The 12,215-nt window shown below is 49.8% G+C and overlaps 1 protein-coding gene across 1 annotated transcript in view; it reads left to right on the plus strand.

Annotated features, from left to right (window-relative positions):
- LOC135545392 (netrin receptor UNC5A-like) overlaps positions 1–12,215 on the plus strand; it is a 517,562-nt gene that overhangs the window by 478,534 nt on the left and 26,813 nt on the right. Inside the window, 1 exon segment of the mRNA XM_064972999.1 lies at positions 1,840–1,989. Coding sequence (XP_064829071.1) covers positions 1,840–1,989 — 150 coding nt within the window.

The raw sequence follows: 12,215 nt of genomic DNA on the forward strand, positions 1-12,215 counted from the left end.
TTGCTAGAAAATAAATCAATCAAAGTTTACGTGTAACATTACTGGAATTTATGGACATTGTTTGACGCACAAAAAAGGAGATGAAAACTTATTGTGCAATTTAACAATTAAAGTACCCTTATTGGGTAAAACAATATTATTCCTTCCATGTTTTATTTAATTTCCTCATTGTCATGCGTTATCCTGGCCACATTCTTAACAGTTTGGCCTGTCAATCGATCACTGTGGGTGGGATTGCCAGGGGAGGAGCAGGATATTGGTGAGAGTCACAGGGTGGTATAGTGTTTCAGACCAGTCAATCGATCACTGTGGGTGGGATTGCCAGGGGAGGAGCAGGATATTGGTGTGAGTCACAGGGTGGTAGTGTTTCAGACCGGTCAATCGATCACTGTGGGTGGGATTGCCAGGGGAGGAGGCGGGATGTTTGTGAGTCACAGGGTGGTAGTGTTTCAGACCGGTCAATCAATTATTGTGGGTGGGATTTTCAGGGTAGGGAGTAGATTAGTAATGTAGTAATTAAAACACTTTTTCAGTATAATTTATTAGAATGAAACTTGAGAAAAATGATTCCCCTGTTAAGAATCAGTGTAGAACTGCACTGCCCCCTAGTGAGCCCCCCCCCCAGACGAAGTCAGGCACCCATTAGTGTGTGTGTGCCTCCCTTCCTCCTTCTGATTTTCTCTCTGTGTCTCTCTCTGTCACTCTCTGTGTGTGTCTCTCTCTGTGTCTCTCTCTCTCTGTGTCTCTCTCTCTCTGTGTCACTCTCTGTGTGTGTCTCTCTCTGTGTGTGTCTCTCTCTGTGTCTCTCTCTCTGTGTCTCTCTGTGTCGCTCTCTCTCTGTGTCTCTTTCTGTGTCTCTCTCTGTCACTCTCTGTGTGTCTAACTCTCTGTGTCTCTCTCTGTGTCTCTCTGTGTGTGTCTCTCTCTGTGTCTCTCTCTGTGTCTCTCTCTGCGTCTCTCTCTGTGTCTCTCTCTGTCACTCTCTGTGTGTGTCTCTATCTGTGTCTCTCTCTCTCTGTGTCTCTCTGTGTCTCTCTCTCTCTGTGTCTCTCTCTGTGTCTCTCTCTGTGTCTCTCTCTGTGTCTCTCTCTCTGTGTCTCTCTCTCTGTGTCTCTCTCTCTCTGTGTCTCTCTCTGTGTCTCTTTCTGTCACTCTCTGTGTGTGTCTCTCTCTGTGTCTCTCTGTGTGTCTCTCTCTGTGTCTCTCTCTGTGTGTGTCTCTCTGTGTCTCTCTCTCTGTGTCTCTCTCTGTGTCTCTCTCTGTCACTCTCTGTGTGTGTCTCTCTCTGTGTCTCTCTCTGTCACTCTCTGTGTGTGTCTCTCTCTGTCACTCTCTGTGTGTCTCTCTCTCGGTGTCTCTCTCTGTGTCTCTCTGTGTCTCTCTGTGTCTCTCTGTGTCACTCTCTGTGTGTGTCTCTCTCTGTCACTCTCTGTGTGTGTCTCCCTGTGTGTCTCTCTCTCTGTGTCTCTCTGTGTCTCTCTCTCTCTGTGTCTCTCTCTGTGTCTCTCTCTGTCACTCTCTGTGTGTGTGTCTCTCTCTGTCACTCTCTGTGTGTGTCTCTCTGTGTGTCTCTCTCTCTGTGTCTCTCTGTGTCTCTCTCTCTCTGTGTCTCTCTCTGTGTCTCTCTCTGTCACTCTCTGTGTGTGTCTCTCTCTGTCACTCTCTGTGTGTGTTTCTCTCTGTGTCTCTCTCTGTGTCTCTCTGTCTCTCTGTGTATCTCTCTGTCTCTCTCTGTCACTCTCTGTCACTCTCTGTGTGTCTCTCTCTGTCTCTCTCTCTGTGTCTCTCTCTGTCTCTCTCTTTCTCTCTCTCTCTTTCTCTGTGTGTCTCTCTCTCTAGGAGGTGATGCAGATGGAGAGACAGCTAGGTGGTCGTCTAATTGATGAGCCCCACGTCCTGCTGTTTAAAGACAGCTACCACAACCTGCGCCTCTCCATCCACGACATGCCCCAGGCACACTGGAGAAGCAAACTGCTGTCTGGATACCAGGTGAGTTAGGGGTCAAGTGCTAGGAGTCAGGCGTCAGGGGTCAGGGTTAAGACCCATCCACGACATGCCCCAGGCACACTGGAGGAGCAAACTACTGGCTGGGTACCAGGTGAGTTAGGGGTCAAGTGCTAGGGGTCAGGGGTCAGGGTCAAGACCTATCCACGAGCAAACTACTGGCTGGGTACCAGGTGAGTTTAAAATATATTTTCATTGTCAGTTACACCGGATATGTGCAATGAAATGTGTTGTGTTTTCCTGGGTCAGCCATAGCAGTACTGTGTCCCAAGAACAAATTCAGGTTTAATGCCTTGCTCAAGGGCACATCGACAGTTTTGTTTTACAGCTAATTTCCTGCAATTCTACACATTTTGGAACAGGGCAGAGAGAAATGTTTGATATCTAAGTGACTAACTGTAGTAACCTGGTATATTTATGTTTACCAATAGATGGCAGTATTGACTCAAGACGGGGGTTTGTAGTAACCTGGTATATTTATGTTTACCAATAGATGGCAGTATTGACTCAAGACGGGGGTTTGTAGTAACCTGGTATATTTATGTTTACCAATAGATGGCAGTATTGACTCAAGACGGGGGTTTGTAGTAACCTGGTATATGTATGTTTACCAATAGATGGCAGTATTGACTCAAGACGGGGGTTTGTAGTAACCTAGTATATTTATGTTTACCAATAGATGGCAGTATTGACTCAAGACGGGGGTTTGTAGTAACCTGGTATATTTATGTTTACCAATAGATGGCAGTATTGACTCAAGACGGGGTTTGTAGTAACCTGGTATATTTATGTTTACCAATAGATGGCAGTATTGACTCAAGACGGGGGTTTGTAGTAACCTGGTATATTTATGTTTACCAATAGATGGCAGTATTGACTCAAGACGGGGGTTTGTAGTAACCTGGTATATTTATGTTTACCAATAGATGGCAGTATTGACTCAAAACGGGGGTTTGCTTTCTGATTTCAGTAGCTGTTTTCTGCTACAGTTGAAGTATGAAGTTAACATACACCTGAGCCAAATACATTTAAACTCAGTTTTTCACAATTTCTGACATTTAATCCTAGTAAAAATTCACTGTCTTAGGTCAGTTAGGATCACCACTTTATTTTAAGAAATTGAAATGTCGGAATAATAGTAGAGAGAATGATTTATTTCAGCTTTAATTTCTTTCATCACATTCCCAGTGGGTCAAAAGTTTTCATACACTCAATTGGTATTTGGTAGCATTGCCTTTAAAAATGTTAACTTGGTTCAAACATTTTGGGGAGCCTTCCACAAGCTTCCATAATAAGTTGGGTGAATTTTGGCCCATTCCTTCTGACAGAGCTGGTGTAACCGAGTCAGGTTTGTAGGCCTCCTTGCTCGCACACGCTTTTTCAGTTCTGCCCTCACATTTTGTATTGAGTTCAGGGCTTTGTGATGGCCACTCCAATACCTTGACTTTGTTGTCCTTAATCTGGACCCTCTATTTCTGAAACTATCCGCCGCCATTGTCGCAACCCCTATTACCAGCCTGTTCAACCTCTCTTTCATATCGTCTGAGATCCCCAAGGATTGGAAAGCTGCCGCAGTCATCCCCCTCTTCAAAGGGGGAGACACCCTGGACCCAAACTGTTACAGACCTATATCCATTCTGCCCTGCCTATCTAAGGTCTTCGAAAGCCAAGTCAACAAACAGGTCACTGACCATCTCGAATCCCACCGTACCTTCTCCGCTATGCAATCTGGTTTCCGAGCAGGTCACGGGTGCACCTCAGCCACATTCAAGGTACTAAACGACATCATAACCGCCATCGATAAAAGACAGTACTGTGCAGCCATCTTCATCGACCTTGCCAAGGCTTTCGACTCTGTCAATCACCATATTCTTATCGGCAGACTCAGTAGCCTCGGGTTTTCGGGTGACTGCCTTGCCTGGTTCACCAATTACTTTGCAGACAGAGTTCAGTGTGTCAAATCGGAGGGCATGCTGTCCAGTCCTCTGGCAGTCTCTATGGGGATGCCACAGGGTTCAATTCTCGGGCCGACTCTTTTCTCTGTATATATCAATGATGTTGCTCTTGCTGCGGGCGATTCCCTGATCCACCTCTACGCAGACGACACCATTCTATATACTTTCGGCCCGTCATTGGACACTGTGCTATCTAACCTCCAAACGAGCTTCAATGCCATACAACACTCCTTCCGTGGCCTCCAACTGCTCTTAAACGCTAGTAAACCCAAATGCATGCTTTTCAACCGATCGCTGCCTGCACCCGCATGCCCGACTAGCATCACCACACTGGATGGTTCCGACCTTGAATATGTGGACACCTATAAGTACCTAGGTGTCTGGCTAGACTGCAAACTCTCCTTCCAGACCCATATCAAACATCTCCAATCGAAAATCAAATCAAGAGTCGGCTTTCTATTCCATAACAAAGCCTCCTTCACTCACGCTGCCAAGCTTACCCTAGTAAAACTGACTATCCTACCGATCCTCGACTTCGGCGATGTCATCTACAAAATTGCTTCTAACACTCTTCTCAGCAAACTGGATGCAGTTTATCACAGTGCCATCCGTTTTGTCACTAAAGCACCTTATACTACCCACCACTGCGACTTGTATGCTCTAGTCGGCTGGCCCTCGCTACATATTCGTCGCAAGACCCACTGGCTCCAGGTCATCTACAAGGCCATGCTAGGTAAAGCTCCAGCTTATCTCAGTTCACTGGTCACGATGGCAACACCCATCCGTAGCACGCGCTCCAGCAGGTGTATTTCACTGATCATCCCTAAAGCCAACACCTCATTCGGCCGCCTTTCGTTCCAGTACTCTGCTACCTGTGACTGGAACAAATTACAAAAATCGCTGAAGTTGGAGACTTTTATCTCCCTCACCAACTTCAAACATCAGCTATCTGAGCAGCTAACCGATCGCTGCAGCTGTACATAATCTATTGGTAAATAGCCCACCCATTTTCACCTACCTCATCCCACAGTTTTTATTTATTTACTTTTCTGCTCTTTTGCACACCAATATCTCTACCTGTACATGATCATCTAATCATTTATCACTCCAGTGTTAATCTGCAATATTGTAATTATTCGCCTACCTCCTCATGCCTTTTGCACACATTGTATATAGACTCCCCTTTTTTTCTACTGTGTTATTGACTTGTTAATTGTTTACTCCATGTGTAACTCTGTGTTGTCTGTTCACACTGCTATGCTTTATCTTGGCCAGGTCGCAGTTGCAAATGAGAACGTGTTCTCAACTAGCCTACCTGGTTAAATAAAGGTGAAATAAAAAAAATAAAAAAATAAGCCATTTTGCCTCAACTTTGGAAGTACGCTTGGAGTCATTGTCCATTTGGAAGACCCATTTGTGACCAAGCTTTAACTTCCTGACTGATGTCTTGAGATGTTGCTTCAATATATCCACATCATTTTCCTGCCTCATGATGCCATCTATTTTGTGAAGTGCACTGGCGACTCTGATGGAGCTGGGCAGACTGGAGACTCCTTGCAGACTGGAGACTCCTTGCAGACTGGCGGCTCTGATGGCGCTGGGCAGACTGGAGACTCCTTGCAGACTGGCGGCTCTGATGGCGCTGGGTAGACTGGAGACTCCTTGCAGACTGGCGGCTCTGATGGCACTGGGCAGACTGGCGGCTCCTTGCAGACTGGCGGCTCTGATGGCGCTGGGCAGACTGGACGCTCCTTGCAGACTGGCGGCTCTGATGGCGCTGGGCAGACTGACGGCTCCTTGCAGACTGGCGGCTCTGATGGCGCTGGGCAGACTGGAGACTCCTTGCAGACTGGCGGCTCTGATGGCGCTGGGCAGACTGGAGACTCCTTGCAGACTGGCGGCTCTGATGGAGCTGGGCAGACTGGAGACTCCTTGCAGACTGGCGGCTCTGATGGCGCTGGGCAGACTGGAGACTCCTTGCAGACTGGCGGCTCTGATGGAGCTGGGCAGACTGGAGACTCCTTGCAGACTGGCGGCTCTGATGGCGCTGGGCAGACTGGAGACTCCTTGCAGACTGGAGACTCCTTGCAGACTGGCGGCTCTGATGGCGCTGGGCAGACTGGAGACTCCTTGCAGACTGGCGGCTCTGATGGCGCTGGGCAGACTGGAGACTCCTTGCAGACTGGCGGCTCTGATGGCGCTGGGCAGACTGGAGACTCCTTGCAGACTGGCGGCTCTGATGGAGCTGGGCAGACTGGAGACTCCTTGCAGACTGGCGGCTCTGATGGCACTGGGCAGACTGGAGACTCCTTGCAGACTGGCGGCTCTGATGGCGCTGGGCAGACTGGAGACTCCTTGCAGACTGGCGGCTCTGATGGCGCTGGGCAGACTGGAGACTCCTTGCAGACTGGCGGCTCTGATGGCGCTGGGCAGACTGGCGGCTCCTTGCAGACTGGCGGCTCTGATGGCGCTGGGCAGACTGGCGGCTCCTTGCAGACTGGCGGCTCTGATGGCGCTGGGCAGACTGACGGCTCCTTGCAGACTGGCGGCTCTGATGGCGCTGGGCAGACTGGCGGCTCCTTGCAGACTGGCGGCTCTGATGGCGCTGGGCAGACTGACGGCTCCTTGCAGACTGGCGGCTCTGATGGCGCTGGGCAGACTGGAGACTCCTTGCAGACTGGCGGCTCTGATGGCGCTGGGCAGACTGGAGACTCCTTGCAGACTGGCGGCTCTGATGGCGCTGGGCAGACTGGAGACTCCTTGCAGACTGGCGGCTCTGATGGCGCTGGGCAGACTGGAGACTCCTTGCAGACTGGCGGCTCTGATGGCGCTGGGCAGACTGGAGACTCCTTGCAGACTGGCGGCTCTGATGGCGCTGGGCAGACTGGAGACTCCTTGCAGACTGGCGGCTCTGATGGAGCTGGGCAGACTGGAGACTCCTTGCAGACTGGCGGCTCTGATGGCGCTGGGCAGACTGGAGACTCCTTGCAGTCTGGAGACTCCTTGCAGACTGGCGGCTCTGATGGCGCTGGGCAGACTGGAGACTCCTTGCAGACTGGCGGCTCTGATGGCGCTGGGCAGACTGGAGACTCCTTTCAGACTGGCGGCTCTGATGGCGCTGGGCAGACTGGAGACTCCTTGCAGACTGGCGGCTCTGATGGAGCTGGGCAGACTGGAGACTCCTTGCAGACTGGCGGCTCTGATGGCACTGGGCAGACTGGAGACTCCTTGCAGACTGGCGGCTCTGATGGCGCTGGGCAGACTGGAGACTCCTTGCAGACTGGCGGCGCTGATGGCGCTGGGCAGACTGGCGGCTCCTTGCAAACTGGAGGCTCTGATGGCGCTGGGCAGACTGGAGACTCCTTGCAGACTGGCGGCTCTGGTGGCGCTGGGCAGACTGGCGGCTCCTTGCAGACTGGCGGCTCTGATGGCGCTGGGCAGACTGGAGACTCCTTGCAGACTGGCGGCTCTAATGGCGCTGGGCAGACTGGAGACTCCTTGCAGACTGGAGGCGCTGATGGCGCTGGGCAGACTGGCGGCTCCTTGCACACTGGCGGCTCTGATGGCGCTGGGCAGACTGGAGACTCCGGCAGCGCTGGAGAGGAGGAAAGCTGTGGCAGCGCTGGATGGAGGAGCTCTGGCGCCTCTGGACTGAGGGGCGGAAGCTCTGGCAGCGCCGGACAGGCGGGAACACCTGTAGGGAGGAGACAGAGAGACAGCCTGGTGCGTGGGGCTGCCACCGGACCCACCAGCCTGGGGAGACCTCCAGGAGGTTTGGTGTTAGGAGGAGGCACCTGAAGGACTGGGCTGTGAGGGAGCACTGGATCTCTGGTGCGCAGCCTTGGCACCACTCCACCAGGCTGGATCACTACTCTAGCCCGGGACCCTCCAGAGTGCAGGCACCTGTCCATCCTGCAGCAAAGCACCCCCACAACGTGATACTGCCACCCCCATGCTTCACGATTGGGATGGTGTTCTTCAGCTTGCAAGCCTCCCCCTTTTTCCTCCAAACATAACGATGGTCATTATGGCCAAACAGTTCTATTTTTGTTTAATCAGACCAGAGGACATTTCTCCAAAAAGTATGATCTTTGTCCCCATGTGCAGTTGCAAACCGTATTCTGGCTTTTTTATGGTGGTTTTTGGAGCAGTGGCTTCTTCTTGCTGAGCAGCCTTTCAGGTTATGTCGATATAGGTTTTAGTGTGGATATAGATACTTTTGTATCTGTTTCCTCCAGCATCTTCACAGGGTCCTTTGCTGTTGTTCTGGGATTGATTTGCACTTTTCGCACCAGAGTACATTCATTTCTAGGAGACATGGTCCTGGAGTTTATACTTGCGTTTGTACAGATGAACGTTACCTTCAGGTGTTTGAGAATTTCTCCCAAGGATGAACCAGACTTGTGGAGGTCTACAAAAAAGATTCTGAGGTCTAGGCTGATTTATTTTTATTTTCCCATGATCTCAAGCAAAAAGGCACTGAGTTTGAATGTAGGCCTTGAAATACATCCACAGGTACACCTCCAATTGACTCAAATGATCAAATATCATAAGCTTCTAAAGCCATGACATAATTTTCTGTAATTTTCCAAGCTGTTTAAAGGCACAGTCAACTTAGTGTATGTAAACTTCTGACCCACTGGAATTCTGATACAGTGAATTATAAGTGAAATAATCTGTCTGTAAACAATTGTTGTAAAAATGACTTGTGTCACTTCAACTGTATATATATGTATATGCATGTTGAAGTCGTTAGTTTAAATACTAATTTTTCAACCACTCCACAAATGTATATATATATAATGCTTGAGAAAGCCTAAGAATGCTTATTTATTTTTATTTAACTATTTAACTATTTAACTAGGAAAGTCAGTTAAGAACAAATTATTATTTTCAATGACGGCCTAGGAACAGTGGGTTAACTGCCTTGTTCAGTGGCAGAAGGACAGATTTGTACCTTGTCAGCTCAGGGATTTGAACTTGCAACCTTCCGGCTACGAGTCCAACCCTCTAACCACTAGGCTACCCTGCCGCCCCAACTGCCAGGTGCATTAGGGAATGTTATTCTAAGTTACTAAAACGTACTTATGTGTCCGGTGGCATCAGTCTAAGAAGATACTACATACAGTGGGGTAAAAAAGTATCTCGTCAGCCACCAATTGTGCAAGTTCTCCCACTTAAAAAGATGAGAGAGGCCTGTAATTTTCATCATAGGTACACTTCAACTATGACAGACAAAATGAAAAAAAAAAATCCAGAAAATCACATTTTCTCGCTCTGGGGCTCCATGCAAGATCTCACCCCGTGGAGTCAAAATGATCACAAGAACAGTGAGCAAAAATCCCAGAACCACACGGGGGGACCTAGTGAATGACCCACAGAGAGCTGGGACCAAAGTAACAAAGCCTACCATCAGTAACACACTATGCCGCCAGGGACTCAAGTCCTGCAGTGCCAGACGTGTCCCCCTGCTTAAGCCAGTACATGTTCAGGCCCGTCTGAAGTTTGCTAGAGAGCATTTGGATGATCCAGATGAAGGTTGGGAGAATGTCATATGGTCAGATGAAACCAAAATAGAACGTTTTGGTAAAAACTCAACTCGTCGTGTTTGGAGGACAAAGAATGCTGAGTTGCATCCAAAGAACACCATACCAACTGTGAAGCTTGGGGGTGGAAACATCATGCTTTGGGGCTGTTTTTCTGCAAAGGGACCAGGACGACTGATCCGTGTAAAGGAAAGAATGAATGGGACCATGTATCGTGAGATTTTGAGTGAAAACCTCCTTCCTTCCAAGATCAGTTCCATATGCCATGAAGCCTAAAGTGGAAATTGACAGACTCTTAGCAGAGGATATACTTATACCTGTCAAGTTCTCTGAGTGGGCCAGTTGTTCCCATATGAAACCCAGATGGCTCCATCAGTGGTGACTCCAAGCTGACTGGAAAGAGTTTCCTCTCTGGAGCCCAATACCCAAAGTGGAGGATTTGCTTTCAACTTTAACAGGAGGGCAACAGTTCACAAAACAAGACATGAGTCACATATCATACTTGCAAATCAGCTAATTGATACTTCACAGAAGTACCTGACTATAACCACCCACAGAGGGATGTTTCCCTATAAAACGCTTACCTTTCAGGGTGTCTTCCACAACTGCCATCTTCCAAAGAACCCTGGAGGGAGTTCTGCAGGGGATACCCAAGGTAGCGGTTTACCTCGACGACGTTCTGGTCACAGGAGTCACGAAGGAGGAGCGTCTCAGAAGGTTTTGAGAAGGATGGGGAAGGTCGGTCTCCGGCTGAAGAGGAGCAAGTGTACACTGTTAGATGATGAAGTGCAGTACCTGGGTCACAAGATGGATGCCAAGGGGTTTACACACTGTCAATCTCTCTACCCTCCCCAACCTCTCTACCATCCCCAACCTCTCTACCCTCCCTAACCTCTCTACCCTCCCTAACCTCTCTACCCTCCCTAACCTCTCTACTCTCCCTAACCTCCCTAACCTCTACCCTCCCTAACCTCTCTACTCTCCCTAACCTCTCTACCCTCCCGAACCTCGCTAACCTCTCTACCCTCCCCAACCTCTCTACCCTCCCCAACCTCTCTACCCTCCCCAACCTCTCTACCCTCCCCAACCTCTCTACCCTCCCTAACCTCTCTACCCTCCCTAACCTCTCTACCCTCCCTAACCTCTCTACCCTCCCTAACCTCTCTACCCTCCCTAACCTCCCCAACTTCTCTACCCTCCCTATCCTCTCTACCCTCCCCAACCTCTCTACCCTCCCTAACCTCCCTAACCTCTCTACCCTCCCCAACCTCCCTAACCTCTCTACCCTCCCTAACCTCCCTAACCTCTCTACCCTCCCCAACCTCTCTACCCTCCCCAACCTCTCTACCCTCCCCAACCTCTCTACCCTCCCTACCCTCTCTACCCTCCCTAACCTCTCTACCCTCCCTAACCTCTCTACCCTCCCCAACCTCTCTACCCTCCCTAACCTCTCTACCCTCCCCAACCTCTCTACTCTCTTAGCTCCACTGCATCAACCTATAAATAAATGGTCAGAAAGACCGGAAGAACATTTTGCGAAGTCAAAGGTGTTACTGCAATCCGCTGAAGTGCTCGTGCACTACTCAGCAGACAGAGGTCTCATCTTATCGTGTGACGCCTCATCGTATGGTGTGGGGGCGGTGCTGTCACACAGGATGGAGAATGGTGCAGAGAAACCTATCGGGTTCATGTTAAGAACATTGTCGCCAGCGTCGGAGAAAGTACTCCCAGCTGGACCAGGAAGGACTGGCTGGACCAGGAAGGACTGGATGGACCAGGAAGGACTGGCTGGACCAGGAAGGACTGGCTGGACCAGGAAGGACTGGCTGGACCAGGAATGTCTGGCTGGACAAAGAAGGACTGGCTGGACCAGGAAGGATTGGCTGGACCAGGAAGGACTGGCTGGACCAGGAAGGACTGGCTGGACCAGGAAGGACTGGCTGGACAAGGAAGGACTGGCTGGACAAGGAAGGACTGGCTGGACCAGGAAGGACTGGCTGGACCAGGAAGGATTGGCTGGACCAGGAAGGACTGGCTGGACAAGGAAGGACTGGCTGGACCAGGAATGACTGGCTGTCATATTCGGAATACAGAGATTCCACAAGTATTTGTACGGGAGAACATTCACTCGTGACCGACCATACGCCTCTGATCTCTCTGTTCCATGAACAAAAGCTAGTTCAACGTTACGTTTTGTAGCTCAGGGTCTACGAGTAGAGAATAATTTACAAGCCAGGTAGATACCATGGGACTGTTGATGCTCTGAGTAGGCTGCCCATTCCACAAATCATCGCCTAGGAAGGAGAAAATTACCAAGTCTTGATGATCGATGTGTTCGATGATGCACTGGTGTACACACAAATCAGGCAAACGGACTTCAAGGATGTGACGCTATCACAAGTGCATGAATTTATCCTGAGAGGATGGCCTACAGTGACAGAGCCTCAGATCATGCCTTACTACGCTCGCCGCTTGGCATTGAGTGTTGGAGATGGATGTGTTCTGTGGGGTTCAAGACTGGTTATCCCACCACAAGGGCGGCGATTGCTACTGAATTTGTTGCATCAGTCGCATCCAGGTATGTCGAGAATGAAAGGCCTAGTGAGGTCATACGTCTGGTCACCAAAGACCAGGATGTGGAAAATGAGGTTAGCCGGTGTGCAGAATGAGCAACAGGAAGTCACCCCCTCCACGCACCATTACATTCATG

This window comes from Oncorhynchus masou, chromosome 9 (assembly GCF_036934945.1).
Source record: "Oncorhynchus masou masou isolate Uvic2021 chromosome 9, UVic_Omas_1.1, whole genome shotgun sequence".
NCBI classification, from domain to species: Eukaryota; Metazoa; Chordata; class Actinopteri; order Salmoniformes; family Salmonidae; genus Oncorhynchus; species Oncorhynchus masou.